General features: G+C 40.7%; 1 protein-coding gene and 1 long non-coding RNA gene across 6 annotated transcripts in view; one reads left to right on the top strand and one right to left on the bottom strand.

Annotated features, from left to right (window-relative positions):
• Window positions 1–14,887, bottom strand: part of Gcc2 (GRIP and coiled-coil domain containing 2) — a 54,026-nt gene extending 39,139 nt beyond the window's left edge. For 2 of the 5 annotated variants that reach the window (XM_031346740.1, XM_031346737.1), the window contains exons 1-5: window positions 14,781–14,887; window positions 14,474–14,527; window positions 13,401–13,485; window positions 12,132–12,199; window positions 1,173–1,277 (exon numbers count right to left, since the gene is read on the bottom strand). In XM_031346740.1, coding sequence (XP_031202600.1) covers window positions 1,173–1,277; window positions 12,132–12,199; window positions 13,401–13,485; window positions 14,474–14,527; window positions 14,781–14,786 — 318 coding nt within the window. In that variant the 5' untranslated portion in view covers window positions 14,787–14,887. Of the gene's footprint in view, window positions 1–1,172; window positions 1,278–12,131; window positions 12,200–13,400; window positions 13,486–14,473; window positions 14,528–14,774 lie in introns of those variants that run through there. The other 3 variants (XM_031346739.1, XM_031346736.1, XM_031346741.1) reach the window with 2 other exon arrangements.
• An 18-nt stretch (window positions 14,888–14,905) lies between these two features.
• Window positions 14,906–18,561, top strand: LOC116074320. Its single transcript, XR_004112173.1, has 3 exons — window positions 14,906–15,011; window positions 15,827–15,910; window positions 18,351–18,561. It is a non-coding gene; the product is annotated as an uncharacterized LOC116074320 (long non-coding RNA).
• Window positions 18,562–20,763: the final 2,202 nt, after the last annotated feature.

The raw sequence follows: 20,763 nt of genomic DNA on the forward strand, positions 1-20,763 counted from the left end.
AAAAAAAAAGAAATAGTGATTGAGGTCCTATGGCCATAGATTATCAAGACAAAACCCACTACTGTTAATATTTGGATGGTAAATCTTTAGCCAGGCAGTGGTGGTGCACACTTTTAATCCCAGCACTTGGGAGGCAGAGGCAGGTGGATTTCTGAGTTCAAGGCCTGGTCTACAGTGAGTTCCAAGACAGTTAGGGCTACACAGAAAAATCCTGTCTCGAAAACAAACAAACAAACAAACAATGCCAGAGAAAATACGCTAAAACTTGACAGACAAGAAAGTAACAATGTGATACGAAATGCCCTAAAACTGAACAGATAAAAAGCCTGTAGAGTTGTAAAATACTCAAAATCTTAGAAGATTTTTATTAAAGAATGACATGGTTATAAGAAAGATTAAACTTGCAAGAAATAAAATGTTAGTTTATCTCTCTATAACTGCATGCTTTTAGTATTGTCAGCTGAATAAGGAATTGAACCCATGTCCTCTACACACAGGCAAACATTCTACTACTGGGTCATATCCCTATTCCTCTTTTTACTTTTTGACACAAGGTGTTCAAGCTGGCCTTGAACTCATTCTGGATGCTAGACTGGCCCTGAACTTGTGAACCTCATACCTTTAGCTTTCTGAGTGGCTAGATTTATGGGTCTGTGCTTCCAGAGCTGACTGTTGTTTGTGATAAAAGTGGTAAGACTGGATAAGATAACCTTTAAAAAACTAAATTATTTAGTGTGTATGCATGTGTGTGTGTGTGTATGTGTGTACATGCGTATGTGACAAAGAGAGAAGGAGAAAGAGAGAGATACTGATAGACGATTGATAGATGTGGATGTGCATGTGACACAGCACACGTGTAGAGGTTATAGACAACTTGTAGGAGTCAGTTATCACTTTTACCATGTACAATTTGGAATTTGGAGGCAGGTCATTAAGCTTGGAGGCAAGCACCTCTATCTACTGAGCCATCTTGTTGGCTTTTATTAGAAACAGTACCTTGTTAAGTATCCCAGGCTGGCCTTGACTTAGACATCTTCCTTCCTGAGCCTCACAAGTGCTGGTATGTGTATACATGCTTGGCTAGATTACATGCTTAAGATCCCATTCAGCTGTAAAATTCATTACTACTCTGTGTAAGCTAACAGATAAAAGAACACTAAATGTTGTCTTACCTCAACCTCTTGCTTCATTTTAATATTTTCTTTTTTTAGACACAGACACTGTTGTTCAGTCTCTGCTTTTTCCAGAAGAAGAGCATCCAAGCGTTCAGTTAGTACCTGTTTTGAAATAACATGATTGTCTTTATGATGTTAGAAAAAAATGGTGTCTTGTTCTCTGTTATCCCCAAACATAATCTTTCAGTCTCATGACCAGCTCTGAAGCAGAACACTCATAATGCAGCCTTCCCTGTCCCCTCTGCTCCATGGATCCTAAAAGAGCTCCCCCTTCCAAGCTTCCCTGCCCCATTTGTTGCTTTGTCCCAGATGCTAGCAGGCACCCACTGCTAACCCAAGGGCTGCTCCTTTCTGGCCAAAAGTAGGCTGAAAGCAGATTCACACCTTGCCAACTACTCCTGAGGTACAACCTTCTTAGTCTTATCCCAATATCTGTAGCAGGAAACCTACTGTCATTTTTCTTTCTTCCCTGACCCCAACCATAACAGACCACCAAGACCTTCTCCTTCAACCTTCCTATCCTCAACTTATCCCAGTACCCCAGCCTCCAACACTAGCAGGCATTCCCTGTGAACACAGCAGCTGAGCAGGCCAGGAAGACAAGAAACACCTAGCCATTACACTCTCTGAAAATCCAGAAAAGAAACAGAAACCAAGGAACAAAACACCCAACCAACAAAGACAAATCCAGAAGTCACCACCCAGACCTTTTCATCTAAAACCCTGATGCCTAGATGCCAGCGTATAAACACAATTGATAACAGCAATGCCCTGAATATTCCAACATAGCTAAAGCACTAGAAAAAGACCTGAAAACCGCCTTTATGATAGAGGTTCCTAAAGAGGAAAAGAATAAATCTCTCAAAAAAATCCAGCAAAACACAAACAGTGGAGGAAATGAATAGTGGTTAAGACCTCAAATTGGAAATAGAATCAATAAAGAAAGCCCAAACAGACAGAATTCTGGAAATAAAATTCAAACAAGAACTACAGACAGCAGCTTCACCAATAGACTACAAGAAATGAAAAGACAGATTCTCAGGCACTGAAGATATGATAGAAGAAATAAGATGTATCAGTCAAAGAAAAATGTTAAATCTAAAAAACCTCCTGAGACAAAACATCCAGGAAATCTGAGACACTATGAAGGAAAAGAAATCTAGCTCAAAGGATCAGAAAATGTTTTCAACACAATCACAGAAGAAAATCTTACTAACCTAAGGGAGATGCTTATTGAGGTAGAAGAAGCGTACAAAACACCAAACAGATTGGACTAGAAAACAAAGTCCTCATGTCACATAATAACTGAAACACTAAATACATAAAAAAGTCATCAGAGAAAAAGACCAAGATACATATAAAGGCAGAATGATCAGAATTACACCTGACTTCTCAATAGACTAAAAACTAGAAGGTCTTGGACAGAGAGAAGTACCATAGACTCTAAGAAACCACAGGTGTTAGCCTAGACTATTATACCCAGGAAAACTTTCAATTACCATAGAAAGAGAAAATAAAATATTTCATGATAAAGTTAAGTTTAAACAATATATATCTACAAATCCAGTCCTAACGAAGGTGCTAGAAAAAAAATGTCAAGCTAAGGCCATGAAAAAAACAGGAAATGAATAATTGCACTAGAATCTGGAACAAGAAAAGGTTGTCCAATCTCTCCATATGTGTTCAACTGAAGGAGATCAAGGGTACACAAATTAGAAAGGAAGAAGTCAAAGCATCAATATCTAATGATGATGATATCATAAAATTATCCTAAAATTCTACTAGAGAACTCCAACAGTCAATAAACACTTTCAGGAAAGTACTGATACAAGATTAACTTTAAAAAGTCATTAGCCTTCTTATGTACAGATGACAAATGGTCTGAGACAGATATCAGGGAAACACCACCTTTTGCAATAGCCTCAAATAACATAATATCTTGGGGTAACTCTAACCAATCCAAGTGAAAGACCTGTATAACAAGAACTTCAAGTCTTTGAGAAAGACACTGAAGAAGATATCACATGGAAAGATCTCCCAAGCTCATGGATCAATAGGAGTAACAGTAAAAATGGCCATTTAACCGAAAGTAACCTACAGATTCAATGGAATCCCCAACAAAATTAAAACACAATTCTTTATAGATGTTGAAAGAACAATTCTCAACTTCATATGAAAAAACAAAAAGCAACAACAACAACAAAAAATCTAGGACAGCTAAAACAATCATGAACAATGAAAGAACTTCTAGAGTTATCACTATCCTTGATTTTAAGTTGTACTACAGAGCTACAGTAATAAATATAGCATGGTATTGGTATAAAAATAGACACATTGATAAATGGAATAGAATTGAAGACAGATATAAATCCACACACCTATGGACATCTGATTCTTGATAAAGAAGTCAGAAATACACATTGGAAAACAAAGTATCTTTAACAAATGATGCTGGCAAACTGTATGTCTGCATGTAAAAAAATGTAAATAGATCTACGTATCTATCACCTTGCACAAAACTCAAGTCCAAGTGGATCAAAGATTTCAACATAAAACCAGACACACTGAACTTGACAGAAGAGAATGTGGGGAATAGCCTTCAACACATTGGCAGGGAAGATAATATTCAGAACAGAACACTGAAAGGATAGGCACTATGAACAATTAAAAAATCGGATCTCATGAAACTGAAAAGCTTTTGCAAGGCAAAGAGCACTGTCAATAGGACAAATGGCAACCTACAGAATGGGAAAAGACTTTTTCTAATAATTTTTTAATGGTTTCTGAGATTTCTTTTTTCCCCCCAAGGTTTATTTATTTATTTTATTTATATGGATACACTGTAGCTGTCTTCAGACACTCCAGAAGATGGCACCTGATCCCATTACAGATGGTTGTGAGCCACCATGTGGTTGCTAGGAATTGAACTCAGGATCTTTGGAAGAGCAGTCAGTGCTAGTAACTGATGATCCATCTCTCCAGCCACCATAGGAAAAGATTTTTATCAACTCCATGGCCAATAGGGGGCCAATATCAAAATATATAAAGAAACTCAAGAAACTCGATATCAAAAAAACAAATAATCCAATTAAAATTGGGATACAGATCTAACAGATTTCTCAATAGAAGAAGCTCATGCTGCCAAGGATGTGGAGCAAGGGGACCACTCCTGTGTTGATAATGGGATTGCAAACTTGTTCAGCCATTATGGAAATTAATATAGTAGTTCCTCAGATAATTGGAAATCCATTTACATCAAGACCACTCTTGCATATAGATTCAAAGGGTGCTCCATCCTACCACAAGGACAGCTGCTTGATTATTTTCATTACGGCTTTATTCATAATAGCCAGAAACTAGAAACAACCTAGATGGCCCTTAACTGAAGAATGGATACAGAAAATGTGGTATATTTACACAATGGAGTATTACTCAGCTGTTAAGAAGAAATGACATGAAATTTGCAGGGGGAATGGATGGAACTAGAAAAAAAAATCATTCTGAGTGAGGTAACCCAGCTCCAGAAAGATAAATATGGCATGTATACACTTAAAAATGGATATTAGCCATGAAGGAAATAAGCTACAATTTGTAGACCCAGAGAGGTTAAAGAGGAGGGAGTCTAAGGGGGAATGTATGGATCTCCCTGAAAGGAGGAAATAGAGCAGATTTCAACAGGCAGACTGGGGTCAGGTGGAGATGGGGATGGGAGTTGGGAGGAGGTCAGCTTGGCAGGGGGAGTCGGGGTTGAGGAAGAGAGTATAGAGAGACAGTTGGAACTTGGGGCATTTGAGGGTTGGTGTAAAAACCTAGTGCAGTGGAAACATCCTGGAATTTATGAAGGTGATGCTAATGAAGACTCCTAGTAATGGCGGACATGGAGGCTCAACTGGCTGTCTCCCAGGCAGGGCTTCCAGTAGTGGGACTGCATTGCGTCCAACTGAGTTGTTGGCAAGAATGTCCCGTGGTAATCCCCAAACAACCCGGGCTGTTGCTGAGACAAAGGGTTGTTCTCAATACACTGACAGAGGGCCCCACTGCTGTGGACAACATCCACACAACTCACTGAGCATGAAGAAGTCAAGCTGGTGCCCACATGGCGCTGTCACCCCTATGTTCTAGTCTCCTGGACGCGGAAAGGCACTCCTCAAGCTACTAAAAGAGAAATGTGGACACCAACCCACACACAGAGTCTCTGACCTACAATCTATCATCCCTACAAATGTTAGGGTAATGGTGGCACTGACCTTGCCAATGCTTCACTTGGCTTACGGCCTACTCCACAAGGAGGAAACCATACCTGACATACGAACCACAAACTAGATACCTAGGGTAAAACTAAGTGCTACTGGTTAAAAAAAAAATTAATAAAGTAACTCATAATGGTATTCTGCTACACTCCATAGATCAGTGCCTATCCAGTCAACATCAAAGAGGCTTCCTCCATTAGCAAATGAAAACAGATGCAGAGAGACATTCCGCAGAGAGGTTCCCTTCAAATCCTTCCCCTTCAAGAGATCAGGGAATTCCACAGAGAAGGCAGAAAGACTTTAAGAGCCAGAGGGATGAAGGGCACCAGAATAGCCCTGTAAATCAGCTAAGCAAGATTCACATGGACTCTCAGGGACTGAAGCAGCAAACACAGGCCTACCTGGGTCTGCGTCAGGTCCTCTGTGTGTATATTATAACTATTAGCTTTGTACTTTTATGGGACTCCTGACTGTGAGGACAAGTGGGTCTTTGACTCTTATACCTGCTCTTGGGGCTTTTTTTCCCCTCCTGTTGGATTGCTGTGTCCAACTTTCATATGATATTTTATTTTGTCATGTTTGGTTGCTACCTCTTAGAAGTCTGTTCTTTTATAATGAAAGACAGAAAGGGAATGGATTCAAAAGGACGGGGAACAGAGGTAGTTAGGAAGTGGGAGGAGTAGAGGGAGGGAAAAGTATAATCAGTATATATTGTTGAGAAAAGAATATATTTCCATATGACAAAAAAGATATTGTAGGTATTGAAGGGGGGGCTCTGGGAGGAGTGGGGGTACAAAAGGGAAACAAGGATGTGATTTAATTCTATTTACTTAAAATATGTTTTTAAATGTTAACAAATTCAGATAAATTGAAATCATGTAACTTTTCTCATCATAATGCAATAAAAGTTAAAAAAAGAATATATTTCCATTTAAAAATCTCAAAACAAAACAACAAAATAACAAAATAACAACAACAAAAGAAACAAGCCTTGATCCTCTACAACTTTGAAGAACAAATGTATGGTTTATGAACAACTAAGAAAGTATTTTGACCACATGTATAAATTATCTCTCTACCTTTCCCAAGCCATGCTAAAGTGAGAATGAAAGATTCAAAAGGTAAAATCATTAAGAACAAAGGAAAAAGGTGAGTGGTGGTGGTGCACACCTTTGATTCCTGCAGTAAGGAGGCAGAGGCAGGCAGATCTCTGTGAGTTGGAGGCCAGCCTGGTCTACAGAGTGAGTTCCAGGACAGCCAGGGCTTCATAGAGAAACCCTGTCTCGAAAACTAAAAGCCAAACCAAACAAACAAAATAGAAGAACATGGGGAAAAAAGATGTTCAGGACACAGAAAGTTTCAACCTACTTTTGAAAACAATGCAATAGAAGACAAACTAAATCAAAAAGAAAATGCTCTAAAGGAAGAGACTGCTGGGAGGCACACGTTGGAAGGCGGCAAACAGTTCTGAAAACTGACATCTCAGGAACTGGTCCTACCAGGGCTAAGAACAGCTCAGTAGTAGAGTCCTCTCACCTGGTGCGAGTAAGGCCTGGATATCAATTCTAGCATTATAGAAACAAACAAGCAGGGGGCTGGCGAGATGGTTCAGCGGGTAAGAGCACTGACTGCTCTTCTGAAGGTCCTGAGTTCGGATCCCAGCAACCACATGGTGGCTCACAATCACCCATAATGAGATCTGACGCCCTCTTCTGGTGTGTCTGAAGACAGCTACAGTGAATTACACCAGAGCGAGCGGGCCAGATTGAGCAGAGGTCCTGAGTGAGCAGAGGTCCTGAGTTCAATTCCCAGCAGCCACACACATGATAGCTCATGGCCATCTGTACAGCTACAGTGTACTCATACACATAAAATAAATCTTTAAAAAAAAAAAAAAAGAAACAAACAAGCCAACATCCAACAAATTAGAGAGAGCAGGTATTGTCAATGGAGGCATAAAGTGTGGGTCTTAAAGACTGATGATTGGAGTCTACATAAGATCTGAGATTAAGAATGCTCTTGAAGAGGACCCGAGTCAGGCTTCCCAGCACCCATGTTTAAAGGCTTACAACAATCCATAACTCCAGCTCCAGGGGCTCTAATAGTCTTTTGGCCTCTCTGGGCACCTGCATTCACTCACTTTCTCTCTCTCTCTCTCTCTCTCTCTCTTTCTCTCTCTCTCTCTCTCTCTCACACACACACACACACACACACACACACACACAATTTTAAAAAAAAATCTTTAAAAACACTGAGAATTGGACTACATACACTGGTTTATACTACAGAGCAGTAGTCCTCACCTTCCTAATGGTCCAATCCCCTAAGATAGTTCCTCATGTTGTAGTAACCCACAAACATACAATTGTTTTCCTTGCTATTTCATAACCATAATTTTACTACTGTTATGAATTGTAATGTAAATTTCTGAAATGTGATCCCTGTAAAAGTATCACTCAACCCCCAAAGAGCTTGTGACCCTCAGACTGAGAACTGGTTCTAGAGAAACACCCTGTCACAAACAAACAAGGAACAAACAAACAGCTTAGCTGACAATTGGAATAGGGTGTAGTTAAAGAACAGGCAGGAAATAATCTTGTTTCTCCTGTTAAAAGTCAGACTGGACGGCACAGGTGTGACAGCTGACACCTTTAACCCTAGTAATTGGTAAGCATAGTCAGGAAATCTCTGAGTTTGAGGCTAGCCTGATATATGGAGTGAGTTCCAGGAATGCCAAGGCTACACAGAGAAACCCTGTCTTTAAAACCTCTTTAGATAACCGTATCTTCTTTAGAAAGAATGTGGGAAGGCAAATCAATAAAATGGGAACCAGATCAACAAGCCAAGCCAGTTCTGGGCAGATGAGGAGAACACAGAGGTCACAGACAACATAACTAAAACAGGACTTCTCTATACAAAGCAGAGTCTAAAAAGTTAGAGATATGACATTATTAATATGTTGAAACCTCAAGTGAAATGGATAAAAATAACTAAAATAACCCAGCTTTACTTACTCAAGAAACACAGGACTACACCTAGTTTGGACACTGACAGGGATATTTTTCTTTTTTCTTTTAAAGATTTATTTATTTTATTTATATGAGTATACTGTACCTATCTGAAGAATTACTGTTTTGATTCAAATAATCTGAGGAAGAAAGCTTTAAGAGATGGTTTTAGTTGTCCTGCTAGAAAGGTGTAATAAAGTTCAAAATTTTTGATTCAAAAGAACCAAGAATAGAATGTGCCCACTCCACATAATAGTAAGCAAAGACTGCATAACAAATACAATCAGCTTTCATAATTACACTAAAAAGAAATAGGTTTAGGACAAACTTGTATTCAAGAGAAAGCAATTAGGTCCCAGGATGAAGGCACAGGTGTACACTATGATAAGGCAAAGCCATATGAAATTGCTGCTTTGAACTTACAATGAGCTTACTGAATGAAACACTGCTTCAAATTTAATATCGAGATCCTTTTGTAACTCCCATTTTATGTAACATTTTATCTGTGAGGTAATTTTCTAAGAACTTTTGTCTGTAAGAAGGCCAGAGAAGAGAAATAAAGAGGATGAGGTTGGCTTGGGGGCTCTGCCCCATCTACCCATCCATATGTCTGTCTGTCTGTCTGTGTGTAGGTCTATGCAACGTATGTAAGTGTGCAGGCCAAAGTGTGAATGTGTATGTGTCTGTGCATATCTGCCTATGTAAAAGGTTTTAGTTATTTTCCTTTCCTTCCTCTCTGGTTCACAAAGAGTTAACCAGACTGGCCAGTGAGGGGCTCCTGGCTGCCTGGTCAGAGAAGGGATCACTGGCAATGAATCCTTTACCTAATAACCACCCCCAGCCCCCAGCTGTTAGGCAACGGGTGTTAACATGTGATGCCATCCACTTCTGGCCCCAGAATAACAGAAGAATGAAGGAGATGAAATATTATTTATACTAAGAACTTTTACACCCGTAAAACCAAGTTTTGCTCTCAGCAGACGCTCCACCTCCTCTGCTGCCTTCTAGAGAAAACCATTGGCCAGGGAGGTTCTCAGCAGTAAATCTCATCAACAGAGTTTAAGACAAAGAAGAGAGATCTTAAACACTGAAGATAAGGTAGAAAAAACGGATAGCTCAGTCAAAGAAAAATATGAAATCTGGAAAAAACCAAGGCATCCAGAAAAGACGAAATCAACAAACAGTGGGGATACAAGGAGTAGAAACGCAGGTCAAAGACATGGAAATATTTTTAAGAAAATCATTGAAGAAAATTTCTGTAATCTAAAGGAGGTACCAATCCAGAACAACAAGTAGACAGGACCAGAAGTTTCCCATGCTATATACTCATTGGCCTTAACCACACAGAAGAAAGAATATTAAAAGCTGCAAAGGAAAAGGACCAGGTCACTTATAAAGGCATGCCCATCAGAATAATGCCTGACTTTCCAAAGTTAAACTAAGATCATATGAGCAATTTAAGCAAAACCATGACCCCTAGTGAAAGAAAACAGAAGCAGTAATTAAAAGTCTCCCAATCAAAAACGTCCAGGGCCAGACAGTCAATGCAGAATTTTACCACACCTTCAAAAAAGAAAAATAGATCAATACCCTTTATGAACAGAGGTGCAAATATTCTTAGTAAAATCCTTGGAGCTGGTACTTGCTGGGAGAAGGAAAATGAGTTTTCTACAACATAGTAACACTGGGTATATCAACCACAAGGCAGGGCTCACACTCACGAGTAGTTGACCAATCTAAAAAGCCATCGTTTTTTTTTTTTGCGTGTTTTGTTATTTGATTTTTTTTTTTCCTTTATAGGAAAGGAACATGAAATTGGGTGCGCAAGAAGGAAGTGCAGAAGAGCTGGGAGGACCTGGGGTTGGGGTAGGGAAAGAATATGGGCACAATATATTGTATGAAGCATTTTAAAATAATTTAAAAGTCGCAACAAAAAATAATTTTTATTTCATGTGTATAAGTGTTTCTCTATGTGCATGTATGTGTACCATGTGTGTGACTGGTGCCTGTGGAGGCCAGGCACAGGAACTGGAGTTACACAGAGGGTTGTGAGCCACCATGTAGCCCTTGGGAACCCAACCTGGGTCCTCTGCAAGAACAGCAAGTGCTCTCTCAACTGCAGAGCCATTGCCAGTCCGAAAAGAAAATTCCCCAGAGATGTTCTGTGGCATTCTTTGTAGAATGCCTCTTCTAATCTTTATAACCAACCATTGTTTTTGATACCGAAAAGCTAAAACTAATCTCCTGATCACCCAGGGTGAAAAAATAAGAACAAAGAAACAAAGATAGTCTGTCTTGACATTAGTGGGAGACCAAAGACTCCTTAGGACTTCCTACTTCCACACTTCTGGGAATCATTTTTAATTTCTGTGAAACTGAAAAAACTTTTGTTGCCTGGTATAGTGGCATATATCTTTAATCCCAGTACTCGGGAGGCATAGGCAGGTGGATCTCTGAGTTAGAGGTAGGCCTGGTCTACAAAGAGACTAGGAAACCCAAGACCACATAGAGAAACTTTTTTTAAAAAGAAAGACAAATTTGCTGTTCAACAAAACTAAAACTTTCTATATGTTTATGTGTTTCTGCTCAGCATGTAAAGTTCTATAGCAGGTCATAAGTCTCAATAAAAAAGGAGAATAGAGTAAGCCTTAAAAAAATAGAAAACAGCCGGGCAGTGGTGGCACGCACCTTTAATCCCAGCACTTGGGAGGCAGAGACAGGTGGATTTCTGAGTTCGAGGCCAGCCTGGTCTACAGAGTGAGTTCCAGGACAGCCAGAACTACACAGAGAAACTCTGTCTGGAAAAAACAAAACAAACAAACAAAGAATAGAAGACAGCACATACTAATTTCGTCTGCCTGGAATGGTGGTGTATGCCTTTAATCCCACCACTCAGGAGGCAGAAGAAGGCAGACACCCTGTCTCGATTTCTTTTGTTTCTAAAATTCCCTGTGCAATCATTCTTAGGGGCGTGTATGGACAAACCTATCAAAACCAACTGCTAATCCAGTCAGTCAGTTGGACCAAGATACCTTGCAAAGAGGTGTGCAGTATAAAGAAACAGTGCAAACATTTACAGGATCACTGTCAAAGTCCAGCTTCAGAGCTGCCTCAGATCTAGAGGACAGCCAGAGGAATTCCTTGCAGGAAACAGACAGAAGGCTTCAGGAAGCTGGAGTGCCACGCATTTGGAGAGACACACTAGAGCCATCTCCTGAAGCTGCAACAGGTCTGTGGCGACTGTTACAGGTGCAGGATAAAGGAAACAGGAAAGAAAGCAAATGGTACAAAAACTAGTGATGACACCTAGCGGTGGGGACCTGGCAGGCTAAGTTGCGAGTTCAAGGGGGATGTGTTACCATCCCCCACACTGCCTGAGGCGGCTAGAAGGGAAGCTATCAAAAGTGAGTCAGCAGCCGTGTATAAATCTATCTGCACGTGACGGCCAAGTTTTCTAAGGAGATCAGAGCAGGAAAGGTACCCAAGTACTAACTACAGTGAGGGAGGAATCCTGACTTTTTGTTTGAAGTGAGTCATGTCCCCCTCACCCTGACTTAAAGAACTATTAGGCTAAACCAAGGCCAGTCATGAGTTGATCAAACAGAAAGCAAGATCATCTGCAGCAGGGAGACAGTCCTCAAAGAAATGTCATCTATTGCCAGACATTTTCTATAAGTAAACAAAAACTGCCTCATTACCTTAATAATATCATCAGTTCCTCCATCAACAGGTTTTGATTTGAGTTCTTCAATTTCTCTGTCTAATTCTAAATAATAAAAGAGATTCAGTTCAAAAATTAAGAAAATAATCACTCCTAAACTGACAAGTACATGCTAATAATCCCATGCTAATCCTATAAATTAGAATGTATTTAAGAAGTCAGTACTTGGAGAAATCATAACTCCACCCAAACAGTATTAGTCCTTTTTCTTTTCCCTCCTAATATTAAAAATTTCTTTTGGAAGAGTCGTCTAAGTTTTCACTACCCTGCCTTAGCGCATGTGAGTAACTGCTGCATCTGAAACTGTACTGACTTCTTCTTCCTTTCCCGTCTTTCCTTATTTGTCCACATATGTGCAGAGGGCTTGCTAGGCTGCCCAAGCTGGTGTTGAAATCCTGGGCTCAACTGATGCTTCTGTCTTAGCTTCTAGAAAATCAGGGACTAGGTGTGTGCACCACTATTGACTAACTACCCTGAAAATTTGGAAGCATGTCCCATACATTCTATTATTTTTGTCGTAAATATTTACTGTATAATCTTCAAGCAATAACTAAACTTATATCAAACACAGGCATTAATCTGAATATTTCATCAATACATGTCTAGTTCCGCAGCATAGGTCATCTCCCCAAAGAAATTACTTGAGTACAAACTTTTCCAATTTCTAAAAGTAAACTCTATCTGTTCTGGTTAGAAACAAAACAAAACCTTGGCGTTTAAAATTTTAAGTTAATGAGAATTCAAGAGTTCTCAAACAGGGAATCAAGCAACTTCAGCATGTGCATACACTTCAAATTTCTGAGAATGTCTTGGGGATTACACTTTGTGCTTTTTACATTTCAGCTGATTTCTCTAAAAGACAGTTAATTTAGAAGAATTTACAATTCATGTGAATTAAAAAAGGGTTTCATTTTACCATTAAAAAAATATTCCTCTTGGGGTGGAGAGATGGCTCAGTGGTTAAGAGCACTGGCTGCTCTTCCAGAGGACCTGGGTTCAATTCCCAGAACCCACATGGCAGCTCACAACTATCTATAACTGCAGTTCCAGGGAATCCAAAACCCTAACAAAGACTTACATACAGACAAAACACAATTGCACGCGTGCACACACACACACACACACACACACACACACACACACACAAAATGAATTAAGAATTCATTTGTTCCTTTATTTATTCAAAGGCAACTGCAAGGCTAGGCATGGTGGTCTGATGAAAAAACTGTAATTTCAAATCCAGTACCTGTACACCTTGCTTTGGCTTTCTGTAGGAGCATCATTTGCTTCTTGGCAAACTTGATGAGATCTTCTCTGGGCAATGTTTCTAGCTGAAAGATGTAGTTGTGTTATTGACTTTTATAACCCACGCTTCTAGTATGCCCACCAAAAGAAACACAGTATCTGCCCAACACCAGAGACACTCTAAATATTCAAGCCAATCATACATATATTTAAATTGACAAACATAACTTCAATAACTAAAAGTAATTAGATGAATCGAAAATCAAACAAAAACCCCAGCATAAAACTCTTACAGAGAACATTAAATTCTCTAACTGTACAAGTCGGGGTTGGAACGAGATTTCTAGAGCTGTAGAATTCATTCTGTTGGAAGCTGAAAACATAACTACATTCACATGTGAATCGGGTCACATTTAGACTTCAACTAAAATATTAGGGTTTACTAACTGAAAATTACTTCATCTTTGTGCACGAAGTCTCCTCATCTGCAGAATGAGAATAGTGAAGAGATTTATTTCACGAAGCTTACAGGCAAGAATCCGGTACTCAGGCAAATGGCTAGGAATCAGTATGCAAAGAATACATTTTGGTAATAAACCACTACCTTTCCGAATCACTTGGCATAAAACATTGCACCGGGCTGAAAGAACAACCTTATTCTATCCGCCACTGACTATAGAGCTGGAGCCAACAGGATATAGTTCCTTGATTCTTCCTTCCTCTTATCCAATCCCCTCGTCATCGTTCCACTGTGTAAACTTTCATAAAACAGACTAGTTAAATGTTTGAAATACAGCAGGATCTCGGCATAGTGCTAACCCGGAGCAGGAAGTAAACAAACTGCTTGGTACATCAGGAAATTAAAAAAAAAAAGAAAAGAAAAAAAGAAAAAGAAAAAGAAAAAGAACAGGAAATCTATCTGTAAGTGATAATAAACTAAAATGAAACGTCCCGAGGAAAGGCTAGTTCTAAAAAAAAAGGGGGGGCGGGGAGGGAAAGAATTCTCACGCCAAAGTTTTCCAATTCATTAACCTTACGCCCCACAGGAACCTGGCGGCAGAATGCTCTCCTCACCTTGGATTTCGGGGTCCCGGAGGGTGCTGCAGCCACGGCCTCTTGAGCAGAATCCTGTAAGACAAATCATCGCAAGAGCTCATCCCAATTCCAGGTACAAGGCGCGGCCAAACAAATCTCTGCAGAGGATGACCTCTTTAGGCGGTGGGGGCCGGAGCCGGGCCATCGCCACGGCAAGAGCCCGCACCCGGTTCACGGCAGCACCCGGTGCCAGGCGCCGCGAAGGCGGAGACAGGGTGCCGGCCGTGCCCTCCCACGCCTCGAGCGGCCCAGAGGGCCAGCGGGGCGGCGCGACACCCACCGTTACCTCCATCGCGCCTGCGACCCGCGGCCACAGCCGCCTCTCCGAGAGTCCCGGCTGCTCCGCCTCGGAGGCTGCCGAGCGCGGGTCAAAGGTCGCCCCCGCGTCTCCAAGGCTACGCAGAGCGGCACTTCCGCTTCCTCCACGGCGTCCCGGAGGAAGTCCTCAGTGCGCAGGTCCCCTGGCCGCTGCCAGAACGCTCCGAGTCGCCCAGCACTGCCCCGTGCCCGGTGACAGGTTTGAGCACCCGTGCCTTGTATTGCTTTGATCCCTGATGTTTAAAGACGTGGTTTACAGATTTAACTGTCCCGACTAGCAGGCGTGTGTGAGACAAATAGTTTTTTGGGGGGACTTAATTCTGTCATGTTCAAAATAGGTTCCCCGGTGAGTAGTAATTGGGACTAAGTCGCCGAATCCATTACTTTTCTCAGGAGTTTCAAAGCTGCTGGCATGCCGACTCTGTATTTCTAAATATTAATTTGCCGGCTGAGGCGCTTCTCGTATTGTTAATATTGTCCGTACGAAAGGATCGAGAATCATCTAGTAGACAAGCCTCTAGACGTGTATGTGAAATTTATCTAGATTAGATTAACTGCGCTATGGAGACCCCCAGTAACTGTGGGCGGCAGCATTCCACAGACGGGTGTCCGTGGTTGCAAAAAAAAAAAAAAAAAAAAAAAAAAAAGGAGAACTCCAGCATTCATTTGAAAGAATCCATCAAGGTCACAGTGTGGGAAGCTAAGCGCGTGACTAGTGTCTGATAGGCGTCCTCCCTTGTGGTCACAAATGAGAGAGGACAGGGTAAAGGGAGTCAGGGGTTCTGTCAGAGACCTACAGGCCTTCCTTTACCTCATAGTTGCTCACAAGGGGATGAAGGCAAGATGAGGAAAACACAACAAAGCAAAAAAAACCCCAGAGGACTCTAGAGAAGAAATCAAAGAGACAGAAGACATTACAATGTACATTTTTGTTGTTAATTTGTCTTATAGAGCACCTCTAGAGAGACCTAGGCCTTAAAAAAAAAAAAAACCGCCTGATATTTTTTTCTATAGTTAAGCCTGGCCTAAACATAAACCAGAGGACAGAACAAGTGGCCGCTGATGGTGGGTATTAATGAACGTGTTGTAGTTTTGAAGGTGAGTGGGCGTTTATTCAGGTTTTTCAGGTTGCTTGCTTCCAGGGGTAGGCATACACTAATTGCAGGTACAGGCCTTCAAGCGGTTGGGCCCTCACCCCAAGTAGAGACAGAGAGTTTTTCAAGTTACGGATGGGAAAAGCCAGGTATTTTTGTTGGGTTTGATCGTGGCTTCTGGAAGTCATGTGGGATGACCTTACAAAATATAAAGACATCAAATTCCAAAGGAAGTTTTCGCCCGGATAATGCTCTTCGGGAAGAAAATCCTTACTTCCTCTCAATCCTCATTCCCAATAGAGAACACAGCGAGCGACTGGATGACTTCTCTCTATTTTCCTCTGATCCTTCATAAATAGTTATTTTCTTCAGTTTTACAGTGGACCTTTTTTTTTTTTTTTTTGTCTTTTTTTGTTTTGTTTGTTTTTGTTTTTCGAGACAGGGTGTCTCTGTATAGCCTTGGCTGAACTCAGAAATCCGTCTGCCTCTGCCTCACAAGTTCTGGGATTAAAGGCATGCGCCACCACTGCCCAGCTTTTTCTTTCTTTCTTTCTTTTTTTTTTTTTTGGTCTTAAATTGCCCTCTGAAATACCTTGTTTTGTATCATGCTGGTCTCCTAATGTTGTATTGGGAGAAAGGAGAACGGCAAAATAGCCCAAGGTAAAAAGCCTTAGGTTCTTGAAAAGAGCTGAAGAGTGAACTATCTCCGAAAGACAGTGCTATTGTTTACCTCATGATATCAAAACCGCTTCAGTACCCTGAGCTAGAACTGACCCGGATAGATGCTCCCTGAGGACTAGCTTTCTTGGTACCAGAAGGCACCATGTAAGCTTCCAGAAGAGGGAGGTAAGCCACAGTCCTTCCTGGCTATGCCACCTGTGAACCACATCAACAAGTACAGCCTGGTGATCGGAGTTCAGTATGGCAAAGTATACCTTGGACTTCAATGGACTAATTTGACTTAAGACATGCTTAGCAAGAGGGAAGCCATGCCTCATACCGGAAAGCAACCTAACTACTCGGTGCTACTGAAGTCGTGGTTGTTGGAGGAGAGTCTACAAACCATTAATTTACTAAGCCAGCATAACCCCTAGCAATAGAAACATTTGTCCTTGTACCTTGAGATGAGTCTAGTCTTTACCCTCATCAAGGAGACTTTTCTTTGCAACAGGTGGAGCCACTAAGAAAACTACAAACTATCAGTATTTAGAGTGTGGAGCTCAGCCCCAAGGGATCCATTGACAAAATATTTCCATACCTCAGGCTCAGAGAAAATTGAGGAGAAAAGGGTGGAAAGATTGTGAAAGGCGGATAATCAGGAAGTTTGGGGTGAGATTCTGTCTCCTAGCAATGTCAGAAGCTACACCTATGAATCTTACTAACGTGACTGCCCAAGAATGAACAAGGATGACATTTGTGGACATGGCGAAGTGGGAAGAGAAGAGTCCATGAGGCCTCAACTCCACATAAAGAACTATAGGCATCTGAAGAGAGCTGGGAATGAGAGAGGTGGTCCTTCTCAAGGAAGGGCACATGAGTTGGTTGTCCAGTACCACATAGCCCTGAAAACATACATACAAGTAACATGGACTCAAGAGGCTATATTTAGGAATATATATGTATGTTGTACATATAGACATAACAATTCATGAAAAAAGCCATGAATTTGAGGGAGAGCAAAGAAGTTTATATTAGAAGAGTTTTGAGAGAAGAAAAGAAAAGGGAGAAATGTAGTTATTGCTAACCTGCCCTGGTCAGGGAGACTAAGTCTTTGCACATGGAAGGTTATGTAAAAAGACTTGTATGGGATGACCAGGGGACTCCAGGATTAAGAGTAATGCAAACAAAGCATTTCTCAAAAAAGCAAGCAAGACATGAGGTAACATTTAAGCAAATATAAGTGCATTGAGGGAATACACCTGGTGTTATATCTTATCATCTTTGGCCATATGACAAGAGCCAAGAGTATTTCATCCACACCTTTGCCTTTCCCACATTGATATTGTGCACATGCCAGGGCATCCCTTTCACGTGATTGATTTCAAGTGCTTTCACTTATCATAGCTTATGCAGTTCTTTCTAGAAGGAAGCCTTGTGGAAGGAACATTCTGCACTCTGTCCATCATTCACAGTAACTTTACAGTTTTTGCACATAGGCTTCCACAATTATAATCTCAAAAATAAATTACAAAAAGAAATACAAATAGCTAGTAAGATTCTTCTTTTTTTGAAACAGAGTTTCATTATATAGCTCAAACTGTTCTGGAACACACCAGGTAGAACAGGCTTGGCCTTGAACTCCTAGATATACACCTGCCTCCAACTCCCAAGCACTGAGATTAAAGGTGCTTACCCCTATGCTGAGCTAGTAAACATTTTAAAAACGATTCATTGTCCTTGGCTACTACGTAAATGCAGATTAAAACTATGATTCTCTCTCACAGGATGCCTATGATCAGGAATACAAGTGACAGGCAATACTGCTGTGGATGTGCAGAAAGGGAACCACTTCTATACTGCTGGTGGGGTATAAACTAGGACAACCACTGTGAAATAATCTGGGTGCTTCCCAAAAAACTATAAATAGAACTACCAAAATGTAATCCAACAATACCACTCATGGGGAAATAAAGAACTTTAATTTTACTTCAGAGATAACTTGCACATCCTTGCTAATTTCTTTTTGTTGTTGTTGTTGTTTTGTTTTTTTCTTAGATGTTTTCTTTATTTATGTTGCAAATTTTATCCCCTCTGAAATCCCCCTATTCCCCCCCCCCCTTTCTGCTCACTAACCCACCTGCTCCCGATTCCCTGTCCTGGCATTCCCCTTCACTGGGGCATAGAACCTTCACAAGACCAAGGGCCTCTCCTCTCATTGATGTCCCGCATGGTCATCCTCTGCTACATATGCAGCTGGAGCCATGGGTCCCTCTATGTGTACTCTTTAGTTGGTGGTTTAGACCCTGGGAGCTCTGGGGGTACTGGTTGGTTCATATTGTTGTTCCCCCTATGGGGCTACAAACTCCTTCAGCTCCTTGGGTTCTTTCTCTAGCTCCTCCATTGGGAACTTTGTGCTCAGTCCAATGGATAGCTGTGAGCATCGACTTCTGTATTAGTCGGGCACTGGCAGAGCCTCTCAGGAGACAGTTATATTAGGCTCCTGTCAGTAAGCACTTGTTGGCATCCACAATAATATCTGGGTTTGGTAACTGTATATGGGATGGTTCCCCATGTGGGAGAGTCACTGGATGGCCTTCAGTTTCTACCCCAACCTTTATCTTTGTATTTCCTACCATGGGTATTTGATCCCCCTTCTAAGAAGGACTGAACTATCCACACTTTGGTCTTGGTTTTTCTTGAGCTTCATGTAGTCTGTGAATTATATATTGGCTATTCTGAACATCTGGGCTAATATCCACCTATCTGTGAGTGCATGCCATGTGTGTTCTTTTGTGATTGGGTTACCTCATGCAGGATATTTTCTAGTTCCATCCATTTGCCTAAGAACTTTATGAATTCATTGTTTTTAATAGCTGAGTAGTACTCCATTGTGTAAATGTACCACATTTTCTGTATCCATTCCTCTGTTGAAGGACATCTGGGTTCTTTACAGTTTCTGGCTATTATAAATAAGGCTGCTATGAACATAGTGGAGCACGTGTCCTTATTACATGTTGGAGCATCTTCTGGGTATATGCCTAGAAGTGGTATAGCTGGGTCCTCAGGTAGTACTATGTCCACTTTTTTGAGGAACCACCAAGCTGATTTCCAGAGTGGTTGTACCAGCTTGCAATCCCACCAGCAATGGAGGAGTGTTTCTCTTTCTCCACATCCTCGTCAGTATCTGTTGTCACCTGAGTTTTTGATCTTAGCCATTCTGACTGGTGTGAGGTAGAATCTCAGGGTTGTTTTGATTTACATTTCCCTGATGACTAAGGATGTTGAACATTTCTTTAGGTGCTTCTCAGACATTCGATATTTCTCAGTTGAGAATTCTTTGTTTAGCTCTGTACCCTATTTTTAAAATAGGGTTATTTGGTTCTCTGGAGTCTAACTTCTTGAATTCTTTGGATATTAGCCCTCTATTGGATATAGGTTTAGAAAACCTTTTCCCTCTCTGTTGGTTTGTCCTATTGACAGTGTCCTTTGCAATTTTATGAGGTCCCAATTGTCGATCCTCGATCTTACAACACAAGCCATTGTTGTTCTGTTTAGAAAATTTTCTCCTGTACCCATCTTTTCCACTTTCTTTTCTGTTAGCTTCAGTGTATCTGGTTTTATGAGGAGGTCCTTGATTCATTTGGACTTGAGCTTTGTACAAGGAGATAAGAATGGATTGGTTTGTATTCTTCTACATGCTAACTGCCAGTTGAATGAACAAGTACCATTTGTTGAAAATGCTGTCTTTTCCCCACTGGATAGTTTTAGCTCCTTTGTCAAAGATTAAGTGACCATAGGTGTGTGGGTTCATTTCTGTGTCTTCAGTTCTATTCCATTGATCTACCTGCTTGTCACTGTTCCGATGCCATGCAGTTTTTTTTATCACAATTGCTCTGCAGTACACCATGAAGTCAGGATGGTGATTCCACCAGAGGTTCTTTTATTGTTGAGAATAGTTTTTGATATCTTGCTTTTTTTGTTATTCCAGATGAATTTGGAAATTGCTCTTTCTAACTCTATGAAGGATTGATTTGTAATTTTGGTGGGGATTACATTGAATCTGTAGATTGATTTTGGCAAGATGTCCATTTTTACTATATATATATATTTTCACAAATCAATTTTATTTTATTTTTTTTATTATTAGATATTTTCTTTATTTACATGTAAATTTCTCCATTCCCAGTTTCCCCTCCA

Source organism: Mastomys coucha, unplaced genomic scaffold (assembly GCF_008632895.1).
Source record: "Mastomys coucha isolate ucsf_1 unplaced genomic scaffold, UCSF_Mcou_1 pScaffold3, whole genome shotgun sequence".
Classification (NCBI taxonomy): Eukaryota; Metazoa; Chordata; class Mammalia; order Rodentia; family Muridae; genus Mastomys; species Mastomys coucha.